The sequence below is a fragment of the Anabrus simplex genome, chromosome 1 (genome assembly GCF_040414725.1).
Source record: "Anabrus simplex isolate iqAnaSimp1 chromosome 1, ASM4041472v1, whole genome shotgun sequence".
Lineage (NCBI taxonomy): Eukaryota > Metazoa > Arthropoda > Insecta > Orthoptera > Tettigoniidae > Anabrus > Anabrus simplex.
In genome coordinates this window covers 852,547,942-852,563,945 of record NC_090265.1, presented here as the reverse complement: position 1 = coordinate 852,563,945, position 16,004 = coordinate 852,547,942, and the positions used below count along the sequence as shown (strand labels likewise).

Below are 16,004 nucleotides of genomic sequence, written 5' to 3'. Positions count from 1 at the left end.
CCTCGATTGCAAAATACTATGCCAGCTCATCTAGCCAAAGTTACAAGCCACAGCATGACAATATGAAACCAACAAATCTCACTTACTACAATACAGAATAATTACAAACATATTCACTTAACCTATGATTAAATACAATAATATACGCGATACCTAATTATTACAGTCTAAATGATGAGAAACAGAATATATAAAATCTAATGAATCAGGTTAATAATAATAATAATAATAATAATAATAATAATGATAATAATAATAATAATAAATACTGAATGGAATCTGTAACCTAGTTGTACGTTTACAATACCAGGTGGCAGCACGGGGCACGGTGGCCAATCATGTGCTCCTCTTTGGTCTATAATACAATCATTCTCTTTGCATACCTGCCAACTTTCCCGATTTAGGCGGGAGACTCCAGATTTTCGACAGTTTTTCCCGCCTCCCGATTATTCTAATATTTCTCCCGATTTTAACTTCTTTTAGTGAACTTTAAACATTTGTTTTCAAATCCCACCATTTCAGCTTTGTACGCAAGTGGCCGAAGTCCTTTGCTCATTGGCCTCTTTGAATGAAAAATATCGACGTTTATTAATACGAGAAATGCGCAAGAATGGGCGATGTTTATTGAAACCAGTCTATCGCGACGCGTATATAGACTGTCAATCTCTCGTTCTCGCGTGTTATGTTCCTGTTCGTTCGCATCAGTCTAGTCGATTCTAGAGACTAGTCGCTAGATTTGGAGTCTGTTTTAGTAATTTAGTGATTTAGTGATAGAATTTCCTAATGATTTTAGGAGCCATTTGTAGACAATTCTGGCGAGTTTTATTACTTGATAAAAATAATATTGCGCTTCTCATAATCGTGCCGGCGCGAGATGCAGTATATTAATCTATGCATTTTCTAAGTAATGGCATCTAAGCGCATGACTGATTCACACGTCTGGAGCATGAGTTCATACTATTTTCGGTAGGCTTATCAGAGACCGATTATCTCGCTCACATACTTCCTGTGAGCCTCATATAACAACAGTCGTGTTTTGAGACAATAAGTGTTATAATATACGGTACCATAGTACTCCTGTATTGCGCAAGATATGTAGAATAAGCAGTTTTGAGCAATTGCATCTCCTGATTCCTCCCGATTTTTCCTGATTTTCATCTCTAAATCTCCTGATTTTTGGCTTTGTAAAGTTGGCAGGTATGTCTTTGCAAGCGAGTCAAGCGAGTAACATTCTCTTCAGAGTAACCTAACCTCAGAAGTAGCAGACCATAGTCGTTCTACCCGGGCCAAGACCTGCAGAAGTGCTCGTGTTGTGTCTTAATATTTGTTTTGGCGAAAATGTCAAGAAAGAAATATGATGCAGTGTTTAAAGGTGCTTATAGGGAAGAGTTCCCGTGTTTGAGTGAATCCAGAAGAGGACAAACGATCACATTCTGTAGGTAGTTGCGCATGGCGGGAAGTGCGTTGTATTCAAACATATTCAAACGAAAAAACATTAGGAGAGTGTCCAGTGTGTAGAAAGAAACCAGAAACTGAACTTTTAATGTAAAAACCAAGATGTAAATCCTGTGACGAATGCCAAGGCGTTATTTACGTCAGTTATAGTAAAACATAACCTGCCTGTAAATTGTGCCGATCACGCGGGACCTTTGTTTCGCAAAATGTTTCCCGATTCGGAAATCGCTAAACGATATGGGTGTGCTAGAACGAAAAGAGCGGCTATCATTACAGAAATGTGCGTGGAAGAAAGGACGAAAATTGTATATTTGCAAGTGAATGCATTTTCTGTTGCTACTGATGGCTGATGGTAGTAATAAAAGTGACTTGAAAATATATCCTATTGTTGTAACCTTTTTTAAGCCAGAACTCAATGAAATTCAAAGTTGTCTACTCTCTGTGCCTAACTTAGAAGGGGATTCTACTGGAGCTAACATTGCCAATCTTTTGCCCTCAACTTTTCGGAAATTTTGTATTCCGTTAAATAACTACCTAACTCTTGGTGCTGATAATGCTTCAGTAATGGTAGGATTAAAGAATGGTGTGGCAGGATGTTTGAAGCGGGAAAATAGTAACATTATCATCGTAGGCTGCTCTTGTCACCTGACTAATCTTGCTGCAGAGAAGGGTGCGGCGTGCTTGCCCGTAAATGTAGGTGAATGTATAATTGATATATTTTATTATCTGGAAAGGAGTGCAAAGAGAAAAGAAAACTTCAGAGAATTTCTGACTTTACACAACACAGAGATCAGGAAAATTCTGAAGCATGTGCCTACTCGATGGTTATCACCAAGAAGGTGTTCAGATAGGGTTTTGCTGCATTGGGACCCTTTGGTTACTTTATTCAGGAGCGAAATTGTGAGTAAGGATTCTTAGATTTGAACTGTGAAGACTTACAAAATTCCTAAGCACAGTTTAAGTGCAGATGTGTCTTGTTTGTCTGAAAAGGTGAAAGATTGTCATAACATTTCACCTCACTCCTCAGTTAAAAGGAAAACCCAGTCATCAGTTTCACTAAAAAAAATGAAACTACTGATGACACTGTGAAACATGCATTCTCATGTGAAGAACGATTGTTCATGTTCCTTTCATCAAATTTACATAAATCGTTTGCCTTTTTTCTCTCAAGTTTTATGGATCTCATTGAGAATCCAAACGTAGCTCTTCAGTGAAGTATGCTGCACTTCCACTTGTTAAGGTCAGTTTTGGACGAACTATTGAAGAATGTGATGGCAAGGTTTGTGAAACCACACGTTATTAAAAGCTCCTCCTCTCTCCTTGATGTAGATTATCATACTCCAGCAAATCAAAACGATGGTTTTGATCTGATGATAGGGAACTCTGCGTTTGTTTTAGTGATCACTTTGAAGTCTGTTAGAAAGTGTTTCTCTTCATCGTGTGACTACATTGTACACAAATTCCCATTCAAAGATGTTTTAATTGATGCAGAAGTTGCAAATATTTCTGCTTCAAGTAAGGCATAATTTTCTAGCCTTAGCTTTTTCATTAACAAGTGCCCCAACATTGTGACTAGTGTAACGGAACATTTGGATAAAAAAAACATATTCTGCACTCCCAGTTCTGTAACTTTCAGCTCGAAGGTGCATACCTGGCAAAAGAAAGAACTGATGGGTTTTTTCTAGTTGCTTTTCGTCGCACCGACACAGATAGGTCTTATGGCGACGATGGGACAGGAAAGGGCTAGGAATGGGAAGGAAGCGTCCGTGGCCTTCATTAAGGTACAGCCCAGCATTTGCCTGGTGTGAAAATGGGAAACCACGGAAAACCATTTTCAGGGCTGCCGACAGTGGGGTTCGAACCTACTATCTACCGAAGAATTGATGTTCAATGGGCATTGGTAGGTCAGATGAAATCAGCTGATGGTGTATTTAAAGATGACAGACTCTCTAAAGTGATGCTTGCTACTTTATCAATTCCACATAGCAATGGAGAATGTGAAAGGATTTTTAGCAGAGTCACAAAAACAAAAATACAGTTCAGATCCTTGCTGTCTGAACAAACTTTGGAGAAACTTTTAACCTTGAAATCAGTTCAGCAAGGCAATTTCATCAAAAATTTAGTTCCGAGTTTCTGAAGAGGGCTAAATCAGCTACTGGTGTGTTGAAAAACAATAAGTCGTAATGTGATCACGATGTTGAAGGATGAGAAGTCACATGTTCCTACAGTTCAGGCATGTCCAGTATTTAGTGAAAATAAAAACCTACAACCTGTTTTCCATTCTTTGACCGGGTCAGGGATGTAATGAATGGATGTAATATAGGCTGTTATTACAATTAGGTCGCCACTCCCAAGGTGATTTTATTAATGAGTGATAAATGCTAAGAAATGATAATGGAGAGTGTTGCTGGAATGGAAGATGACAGGGAAAACCGGAGTACCCGGAGAAAAACCTGTCCCGCCTCCGCTTTGTCCAGCACAAATCTCACATGGAGTGACCGGGATTCACGTATAAATGATGATCTATATATATAAAGCAAGATGTCCTGACTGACTGATAATCAACGCACAGCAAAACCTACTGGAGATAATTGCATGAAAGTTTGGGGACATGTTCCTACCGTAGTGTAGATGCGTACTAAGCAATGGTTTTCAAAAATTCCTATTTTAAAGGGGTGAAAAGGAGTGAAATGTGATTTTATATTTTTGTTGAATATCTCCGTTTTTGTGAAAAATATTGTACTTATATTCATTCAAATATTTCTCTTTTTATAGCATAAATACTATTTTAAAAGAAAGTTTTAAAATTCGGATTTTAAAGGGGGTGACATGTTTTTTTACATTTGTGTTAAATATCTCGGTTTTTGTGAAAAATGTTGTACATATATATTTATTCAATCTTCGAAACTGTCCCAATAGTACAGCAAAAATCTTGCATTTCTTGAAAACTCAACGGAAATATATTTCTTTTCAAGATTTTTTAGATGAAATACTTCCCTTGTGCACATGAATCTTTGGCTTTTGCTAATCAAAAATTGCCGCGGCACTTTCCAACATATAAGTGTACGCGCTAATTCACCCCGCTTCCGTGTATTTCAAGAAGGCAATCAACCAAGTCCTTAATGGAAGTAAAATACAGTTAACAGTATATAGGCCTGCATATACGAATGTTTGTCAGTGAATTAATGAGTGAGTAATCAACGCAGCGCTGATAGCGCAACGGTTAAGTCAACGGGTTGCAGACTGCAAGAATGCAGGTTCGAATCTGTCACGTGGCGGCTTTTATTTTTAACACAGGGATATTGCTTTATCAAGGAGAATTATTACCGGTTTGTTAGTAAGTTATGCAGCCGCTTGCAGTTTAAAGGAATTATTTCATTCGTACAACTGGTAAAACAGGCTAGGCGAAAGCAGCTCATCGACATTCGTTCGTTCGTAATCGGTTTTACCTCCAAGGTCGGTTTTTCCCTCGGACTCATCGAGGGATCCCACCTCTACCGCCTCAAGGGCAGCGTCCTGGAGCTACAGACTCTGGGTCTGGGGATACAACTGGGGAGGATGACCAGTACCTCGCCCAGGCGGCCTCACCTGCTATGCTGAACAGGGGCCTTGTAGGGGGATGGGAAGTTTGGAAAGGATAGACAAGGAAGAAGGAAGGAAGCGGCCGTGGCCTTAAGTTAGGTACCATCCCGGCATTTGCCTGGAGGAGAAGTGGGAAACCACGGAAAACCATTTCCAGGCAGGCTGAGGAGGGGATCGAACCCCCCTCTACTCAGTTGACCTCCCGAGGCTTTGTGGACCCCGTTCCACTTTTGAAATTTCGTGGCAGAGCCGGGAATCGAACCCGGGCCTCCGGGGGTGGCAGCTAATCACACTAACCACTACTCCACAGAGGCGGACGGACAGCTCATCGACATACCAGAAAAATAATCCCGAGGTTTATAGAGCAGTGGCAGCTACATATCAGCAAAATAATCGCGAAAATCACGGGACAATTCAAACGCGATACGAGCAACATCACCCTGGGGTCCGAAAAGAAAGACGATTGTGTCCATAGAAAATTAAGTTTCGTTCCGGGATGTCTTACGATCCTGAAATGAATTACGAAGATAACAGCTTGATAACCATTGGTACAATGATCCATAAAATGGACCTACGGACAATTTTATGTTGACTGTTCCAGAGTAAGTTCCCCATGTAGCTTAATCCTTTTGGCACCAGAAGAAAGAACTGTCAATATTGCATATACAGAAGTTCTAAACTAAATAATTACATTTAAAATTCTTCTTTTATTTCTTTTTATATGATACGTACGATTTTACGATACTTATTCAATGAAATGGCGCATGGCTTTTAGTGCCGGGAGATCCCAGGACGGGTTCGGCTCACCAGGTGCAGGTCTTCTGATTTGACACCCGTAGGTGACCTGCACGTCGTGATGAGGATGAAATGATGATGAAGACAACACATAAATCCAGCCCTCGTGCCAGGGAAATTAACCAATGATTGTTACAATTCCCGACCCTGCCGGGAATCGAACCCGGGACCCCTGTGACCAAAGGCCAACACGCTAACCACTTAGCCATCGAGCCGGGCACTTATTCATTGATTAAGAGTGTATTAATGTTCATGTTTTCTAAAGATATTTAAATCATTTGATGCTTAGGTTTTAGATATAGTTAATTATAATTCGTTTCTTTAAATCTTTAAATTTATAATTTAATCGATAGCAAATATTTGTATTTTGGTTTCATTATTAAAAGTTAATTTTTAAGATTAAGACGATTTAAATAAGCTCACTCATATATTTAATATTTCATTATTATTTCATTCCATTCATAAAGCAGGTAAAGAAATTGTTACGAAAGAAATAATGTAAAATATTAATATATTTACATTTCGAGATCACAGGGAATTTTAAATTTCATTTAATAGCGAACTCAGAATGCACGTGAAACTTTTCAATTCCGGGACGGGAAAACACATCATTTACATCTTACATTTCTTACGGAAGTTGATGAACGCATGGGATTGGTTCGGTGGCCTTCAAAAGAAAATGGGAAATAAAAAATATAATGGAACATAACTCTATGACGCGAGCGAAGCCGCGGGTAATGTGCTAATATATATAGGCCAAATAGAATGATAATGAATTAGTACATGTTCTGTCATCAGTAATATGTCTTAATATGTCGCGATTCGCTGCCAAATTTCTCCTGATTTTGTTTACTTTTGAAAGTTGGCATGTCTGCTAGTGGCTTTACGTCGCACCGACACAGATAGGTCTTGTGGCGACGATGGGACAGGAAAGGCCTAGGAGTTAGAAGGAAGCGGCCGTGGTCTTATTTAAGGTTCAGCCCCAACATTTGCCTGGTGTGAAAATGGGAAACCACGGAAAACCATTTTCAGGGCTGCCGACAGTGGGATTCGAACCCATTGTCTCCCGGATGCAAGCTCACAGCAGCGCGCCCCTAACCACACGGCCAACTCGCCCGGTGTAAAGGTTTTGAAATTGCAAGACTCTATAGACCTCGCAAACCGATACTCATGGGGTAGGAGAGTGATTATTATTGTTTTAAGAGGAAATACCATCTTCTATTAACGCTAATCATAGGGAAAAGGAAGAAGTACGACAAGAATGAAGGTATCGGCTAAAGAAGGTGAAGGTCCATGAAGGGCGTGAATGAGAGAGATTCTCTCTATCCTCCCAAACCTAATACAGTTGGAAAGAGAACAAGATTTGACCGTGGGAGTTCGGACAGAAAATATAAGAATAAGGAATTTACACAAGTGTAAACTATCCCAAACTCAGCTAGGGGCAGTCACTGGGCTGACATCACCCCTTTCCACCTCTTATGACAAGAAATTAGAATGTATTCTACCACTCTCAGCTGCAGAAGATCCAGGGTAGGAGAGGAGAGAGGTCAGATGGGAAAAATGAAAGTGAAGTACTTGATACTAGTTACGCGGAGCAATGTCAGACTCAATTAGAGGTCCCTTGGTTACCACCCCACGCTTCCAAGTTGTGGGCCCCCTGAGGGTTGCATATAGATTTCAAAATGAATTTGCCTCACATTTTTTTTCAATTTACTCTACGTCGCAACAACGCAGGTAGGTCTTATGGCGACGATGGGATAGGAAAGGGCTAGGAATGAGGAGGAAACGGCCGTGGCCTTCATTAAGGTACTGCTGCAGCATTTACATGGTGTAAAAATGGGAAACCACGGAAAACCATCTTTAGGGCTACCGACATTGGAGCTCGAACCCACCTTCGCCTGAATGCAAGCTGACAGTTACGTGACCCAAACCGCGAAGCCATTCGCTCGGTGATGTTTAGGGAAAGGAATAAGTTAGAGTAAGCCTCATCCACGGCTGTGATAATATGGAAGCTGCTGGAGTATGTTGCTGAGTAATGACATTTTGAGCATGGCCAATGGATCTATTTATTATAAAAGGTGCTGCTCATAGGGTCAGCCGTGCTGCAATAGCAATTTCTGGCCGAGTGAAGAAAGCAATGTGAAGCTACCGCGCTCCTCATCTCATCTAGTACGCCTCATTTTGGCACCGCCATCAGTTTTTCCTATAACCGCATAACCTTCATTGGTGCTATTTGAGGATCCAACCAGCCTCTGGTCTGATGAGCTGATAGATACAGACAGAAGTTAGAATGCGAACGTATTTAACCAAGGCGCAAGTGGCTCCTACCCGCACAACGGTTCTGCAGTGAGAGTTGCATAAATTAGTATTAGCAGGCTGAACTATAAGCCTCCGTGGCTCAGGCGGCAGCGTGTCGGCCTCTCACCGCTGGGTTCCGTGGTTCAAAATCCCGGTCACTCCATACGAGATTTGTGCTGGACAAAATGGGGGCGGGACAAGTTTTTGTCCGGGTACTCCGGTTTTCCCCGTCATCTTTCATTCCAGCAACACACCTCACTATCATTTCATTTCATCTGTCAGCCAGTAATAATTGCCCCAGAGGAGTGCGACAGGCTTCGGCAGCCGGCACAATTCCTATCCTCGCCGCATGATGGGGGCTCTTCATTCATTTCGTCCCTGACCCGGTCACTGACTGAAAAACTGGTTGTAAGTTTTCATTCTGAACAATCTGAAGCTCGCCTGGTGGCCATGATCGTTAAGGCGTTGAAGTCTAAACAGTCTGACACCGTGTTTTTTTATTTTTTTTATTGCTAGTTGCTTTACGTCGCACCGACACAGATAGGTCTTATGGCGACGAAAACACCGTGGTTAGCCGGTTCGAGTCCCGTTGGTTGGAAGTGTTTCACCTTTAGAATTTTGGCCGCCAGGGTAAGGGAAGTGGTGGTATACAATTCCTGATCACTAGATTGCGTGCCAAAAGCCTGGATTAAATTCCAAACTTCTCCGTAGTCCTCATATGCAGTGAGGGCATATAACGCTGTTGGTGATTCGTCCGTCGGATGGAGACGTTAAGCCTTGAGCAGGCCCCTTGGTGCTATTCGATAAGAGAAGGCTATATGCCGGCACTCCCCCTTCCTATTATCATATATCACGTCATTCATTTCATCTCATTAACTCCCGTGATGACGTTGACGTCAGGATCATAAAAACCCGCTACGACAAATTCATCTCACCTCATACCCGATTCCGTAGAGAAACGGGACAAGGGTTGAACAGACAAACAAACAAAGTAACCAACTAACTAACTAACTAACTAACTAACTAACTAACTAACTAACTATCAAAACCCCTCAAATTTATGCAGCGGCTAGATTATACTTGCGCCTTGCTCAAATACGTTTGTATTGTAACCTATTCTTGACTAAAATTCCTTTCCCTAGAGATGTTTAATGTAGAAGATGTAGCTGGAGCACAGTGAGACTATTAGAGCACCCAGTGTTCTAGGATAAGACTTGCGCTCCATCCTGTGCTCTAGGGAGTTATCCACCGCGGCGCGGCAACAGTCCGTGTGCCATTACATCAACAAATCCAGACCAGACCGGACGTTAAGGGTACAAAATAAACCCTACTTAGATGGAATTTAACGATGTTCCGCCTCCAGAAATAAAAGAGTTTCCGCAGACCAGAGTAAATGGAATCGCACTAGAACCGGAAAAAAAGAAAAGCTTCTTATTTTCTTTCCTTTTCCTTTTAGCGGGCGGAGGAAGCGCGCGTTAAGGCAATGGCCAGGAATTAATGAGAAATGACCGGACCCAACAAGTTTGCTTTAAGAGACGGAAACAGATAAAGTAATAGAAACAGGAGGAAACTAAGAAGACAGACCAAGCTCTCCGCTCCATTGTTTCCGGGCTTAACATACGGCCCCAAATCACAAAAGCTGCTTCTTCACTCCCCACCTCAGAGATCTCGACCAATGGCTAGCTTCCTTTGTTTGTTCCTCTCTCGTGAAACAAAGAATCCATTCCCTTTGAAATGTCAACAAGAAATGTTTTAAAATAAATGTCTTCCATCCGGTCGGCCTTAGGCTTCAGAATTGAATTGCGATCTCTAGACGATTACCAGTGTGTAGTAACTAGACCTTGTGTATTTCATAACAGAGTTTTTAATATAGAGGCCCGACTTTCTTTACCTCATACAGACTTGGGAAATTCTGCTAGAAAATGTACAGATTTTAGAACGAACGGAGGAGACACATGGTGTTGAGTGAACTTAGAACCATGTGCCACTCAAAAATATAAATATTACGCTAAAATATATTTGTAAAAAACACATTTTTAAACAAGGAGTAACGCCCTGTCGATGGAGGCACGCAGATGAATACAACCACGGTATCCCCTGCCCGTCGTAAGAAGCGACTAAACGGGGAGACCAAGGGATGATTGGATTACAACCATAAGACTACTTGTGATTAGTACCACCACGGGGGGGGGACACCATGGGTCGGCTTTACTTGCGAGTAGTACCAATATGTGAGGGAGATACACAATAGGTTTGTAATGGAATGGAAATGGCGTATGACTTTTAGTGCCGGGAGTGTCCGAGGACAAGTTCGGATCGCTAGATGCAGGTCTTTTGATTTGACGACCGTAGGCGACCTGCGCGTCATGATGAGGATGAAATGGTGATGAAGACGACACATACACCCAGCCCCCGAACCAGTTGAATTAACCAATTAAGGTTAAAATTCCTGACCCTGCCGGGAATCGAACCTGGGACCCCTGTGGCCAAAGGCCAGCACGCTAACCATTTAGTCATGGAGCCGGACAATAGGTTTGTGATTAGTAGCAATGTGGGTGGATCACTATGGGTTTGCAGTAGCCGTGATTAGTGCCACTATATGAGCGACACCGTGGGTCTGCGTTGCCTGTGATTATTGCCATAATGTGAGAAACACCACAGGTCTGGGCGTTGTCTGTGATTAGGACCGCTATATGAGTGACACCGTGGGTCTGCGTTGCCTCTGCTTAATACCCACTATGTGAGGAACACCGTGAGTCTAGGTTAGTTGTGATCAGTACCACTACATAGAAATACTATGGTTCTACTTTACTAGTGATAAGTACCATTATGAGGGGCCGCTGACCTGGAATTTGGACCCCTTTAGACAACAAGCATCATCGATTTAGGATCGTTCTTTGGATGCTGTCCCTTGGTCACTATATGCCATTGTTTTAAGATAGTTTCTGGGAAAGTGGGTCATTGCGGGCCGGATCCACTGATTGTTTTAAGTTCATAATCATTGTTCATCGTCGTCTTTTTGAATTCTAGTCTGTGGATTGATTTTGGAATTATGTTTAGCTTTCAGTTTTGTGAGTTGGATCCGCTGTTTATTCTACATTCATATCCATCCATTCATTCTTCATCAAGTTTTGAATTCTGGTGAGTGGATGAATTTTAAAATTTTAAATTGTCATTACATTTCGTACCATTAGGGACCGATGACCTAGATGTTAGGCCCCTTTAAACAACAAACATGATCATCAAACAAGGAATAAAAAGACTATGTTCGACAGACTGAAAAGCTTATCTGAGTTGACACTGGAATGTATGACTTCCTTATTAACAACTTCCCTGACCCACGTCCATTTGGACGAACCGAACATGCCTTTACCGCCTCGCAGCATTGAAGTACTTCTGAAATTTACAACCTCTTCAGACGCCCATAATTCTTTAATTGCTTTCTTTGTAAACTGTTTGCTTCAACCACCAAGAATTACTAGAAAAATTTATATATGGGGTTTTGTGTACAAGTCATTGAAATTGTTTTCGTTCTCGCGCTAATGCGGGATATACTGGACAATGTGGAACATACAGTTGGGAGTGGGTAGTGTAAGATGCAAAGGAATGTAAGAATCAGGCCGAGTAGGTTTACCAGGTGTAAGATACAAAACAAGGAAACTGTCAACCATGAAATTATGTTTCTTCTTAGAGATTACACTCAGAATAATCCTCTAGATTGTTTACAACACTTTGCCAACAACGCGGGAGACGTCGGATACCAGTCGCCTCACCATGTGTGAATGTTGCACAGCTTTGGCAATGCTCTCTTGTGTATCAAACCGTCTCCCACGGAATCGTTCTTTCTCTTTGGGGATGAGGTCAAAATCGTATGGAGACAGGTACGGTAAAATATGGCGGCTGTTCCAGTACTTGCCCCGTCACATCCATTCTGACCGGGCGAGTTGGCCGTGCGCGTAGAGGCGCGCGGCTGTGAGCTTGCATCCGGGAGATAGTAGGTTCGAATCCCACTATCGGCAGCCCTGAAGATGGTTTTCCGTGGTTTCCCATTTTCACTCCAGGCAAATGCTGGGGCTGTACCTTAATTAAGGCCACGGCCGATTCCCTCCAACTCCTAGGCCTTTCCTATCCCATCGTCGCCATAAGACCTATCTGTGTCGGTGCGACGTAAAGCCCGTAGCAAAAAAAAAAAAAAAAAACATCCATTCTGTGCGGAGGCTGACTCACTACTGCAGTCCCACCGCCCTGAGCGTGGTACCTGTCCAACGCACCGCCACGTTGTGCTGTGCCCATGTACTATGAATGTCGTGCTTTCCAGTTTGTGTGGCCATTGTAAGATAGCACTGTGTCAATCTAAGGGGAAAAGTAGTTGCCAGCCCTCGTATGTTCCAACCAAATTCACCAGATTTCATCAGTCGTTTACAGCCGCCTGAAAAGAACTATATTTATCTCTTCTACAACCCAGTTCAAAATTCTGTATGGAGTGAAATTAAGCTGGTGTTTAACGCTTTTGATTGTTTTTCTTCTCAACTTAGAATATATATTACGACCAAATACAGTTTTTAACAGAAACATTATTTGACTCATTTGAATGCTGTGTGCAATTGTTTTATGTAATTAATAACGCCATATAGTGTTTTATCTCGATCAGTAATTACGAGTTATAAGGATATGTAATTAAAAGTACAGAGGGGTGTAATAACGAAATGGCCATAGTCACTGGCTTTCCACCAAGAACCGAGAGAGTGGCTGCGTGGTTGGAATTCAAGAAGACAAATTGGGGCAATTATTCGTTTATAGGAAGGGGAGTTAGGGATTGAAATAACTTACCAAGGGAAATGCTCAATAATTTTCCAATTTCTTTGCGATCATTTAAGAAAACGCTAGGAAAACAACAGATAGGGAATCTGCCACCTGGGCGACTGCCCTAAATGCAGATCAGTAGTGATTTGATTAGAAAATTGATTTTGATTTGAAAAAAAAAAACGTAGCTGTCAGCTTGCATTCCGGAGATAGTGGTTTCCAGTCCTACTGTCAGCAGCCCTGAAGACAGTTTTCTGTGGCTTCTCATTTTCACACCAGGCTTTACCTTATTAAGGCCACGGTCGCTTCCTTCCCACTCCTACTGCTTTTCTACCCCATTGTTGCCATAGGACCTATCTGTGTTGGTTAAAATAAATGTATTGTAAAGAAAAATCCACCAAGGCGTCCCCCTGTGAGTGGGACTGATAGAAAAACATCCATGATGTCCCCTGTCTATCGAAATAGGCAACTAAAAGGGAAATCAGGGACTTTCAGCTTGAGAGCGTGGAGTGGCGACTTAGCTGAGTGTGGCATTGTGTCCATTTTTGCCAGATTCGTCGCTTTCATTTTTCCTACCCGACCTCCCTTAGTGAACTTTTGTTCTTTCCCGTTCCCGACGGTAGTAGGTTTCCGAGGGCTACGGAGTCTTCCATTTTCACGCCCTTCGTGGCCCTAGCCTTTTTATGCCGATACCTTCGTTTTTCGAAGTTTCGGACCTCTTCCATTTTTCTTCAGATTAGTCTTAATAGAGGATAGTTGCCCAGTTATACTCCTCTTGAAACAGTAACCACCAGCACCACCACCACCACCACCACCACCACCACCACCACCACCACCACCACCACCACCACCACCACCACCACCACCACCACCACCACCACCACCACCACCACCACCACCACCACCACCACCACCACCACCACCACCACCACCACCACCACCACCACCACCACCACCACCACCACCACCACCACCACCACCACCACCACCACCACCACCACCACCACCACCACCACCACCACCACCACCACCACCACCACCACCACCACCACCACCACCACCACCACCACCACCACCACCACCACCACCACCACCACCACCACCACCACCACCACCACCACCACCACCACCACCACCACCACCACCACCACCACCACCACCACCACCACCACCACCACCACCACCACCACCACCACCACCACCACCACCACCACCACCACCACCACCACCACCACCACCACCACCACCACCACCACCACCACCACCACCACCACCACCACCACCACCACCACCACCACCACCACCACCACCACCACCACCACCACCACCACCACCACCACCACCACCACCACCACCACCACCACCACCACCACCACCACCACCACCACCACCACCACCACCACCACCACCACCACCACCACCACCACCACCACCACCACCACCACCACCACCACCACCACCACCACCACCACCACCACCACCACCACCACCACCACCACCACCACCACCACCACCACCACCACCACCACCACCACCACCACCGCGATAGCAGTTCGAGTCCGAACAAATACAGTTGGAATTTTCGGTTCCGCTTAAAACTGGAGGTTGCATGGCTTTGGCCATAATGTTAAGTCACATAAACCTAGGGTAGGAAATGAGTTGCAGGATTGTGAGCGATTGCTGGGTTCCTTAAGCAATGTGATGAAAAGTCAAGCTGTAAGTTTCACCAAAAGGAAAAGACCTCTGAGTTTTAATTATTGCGTTGATGGGGTGATAGTACCTCATGGGGAACATTGTAAGTATCTAGGTGTTAATACGATAAGGAATGATCTCCATTGGGTATATCATATTAACGAGGTCGTTGAGAAAGGTTATGAGAGTATTTAGGGGTTGTAATAAGGATGTATAGGAGATGGCATATAAGTCTCTGGTAAGACCACAGTTAGAGTATGGCTCCAGTGTGTGGGACGCTCACCAGGACTACTTGGTACGAGAATATGAAAAAATTCAAAGGAGAGCAGCACGGTTTGTTCTGGGTGATTTCAGACAAAAGGGTACTGCTACGAGAATGTTGCAAACTTTGGGCTGAGAAGGCTTGGGATTAAGGAGAAGAGTTGCTCGAGTATGTGTTATGTTTCGAGCTGTCAGTGGACAGTTGGCATGGAATGACATAAGCTTGAGTGGAGCGTTTAAAAGTAGGGAATATCATAAATATAAAGTTGGAGTTCAAGGGGACAAATTGGCGCAAATATTCATTTATAGGATGAGTAAATGACTGGAATAAATGATCAAGGGAAATGCTCGATAAATTTCCGAGTTCTTTGAAAATGTCTATGGAAAAGCCAGATACATAATTGATAACGAGTCTGCCACCTGGGCGACAGCCCTAAATGCAGACCATTAATGACTGATTAATGATTGACACTGCATCCTTGGCCACATTTTTTATTGATTATATTTGTAACTTTAAAAAATATTTTGGCATCAATTTCTTTATCAACAGATCCGCTTGTAAAATGGTGACTATAGCGATGAACATAAATTGACCCCACTCTTACCTTGTATGGTCATTTTGTACTGATTGGTAATTTCCGTGTTTCAGGTCGTGAAGGATTTCTTCGGACGAGCGGTTGAGTGTGTGGAGACTGTAGAAGTTGCCTGTAAGTATATGTTCAATTTGTGAGCTTGTTTTTATCACAGTTTCAATTGAAACTCTTAAAATTATGATGATTAGTTTCATACACCTGATATTCTAACCCTAAATGGGGAAACTTGTGCCCGCCCAAATTTCCCTTCGTTGCTCCGGTTCTTCACGTCAATCGTCGTGTCACGATACTTACGTCTCATGGGCGTGGTAATGATTCTGAAGGAAAGGGAAGTTGGACACGGTATTTTCCTCTGTCTTGATACAATAATGTCAACTAATGTCGGACTGGCGTTTAAATAAATGTGACTAAGAATATGTTATTATAATCATTGATACGCTTGAGATAGGAATCTTGTGTCCATGGGAGGCCTTCTTACCACCTCTAGTTTATTTTATTGTGTCCATGGCAAGTATTCTTCCCATT

At 42.9% G+C, this 16,004-nt stretch overlaps 1 protein-coding gene across 1 annotated transcript in view; it reads left to right on the top strand.

Moving 5' to 3' along the window:
• cutlet (chromosome transmission fidelity protein 18 homolog) overlaps positions 1-16,004 on the top strand; it is a 424,016-nt gene that overhangs the window by 385,590 nt on the left and 22,422 nt on the right. Inside the window, exon 20 of the mRNA XM_067136426.2 lies at positions 15,536-15,593. Within this exon, the coding sequence (XP_066992527.2) occupies positions 15,536-15,593 (58 nt within the window). The remainder of the gene's footprint in view (positions 1-15,535; positions 15,594-16,004) is intronic.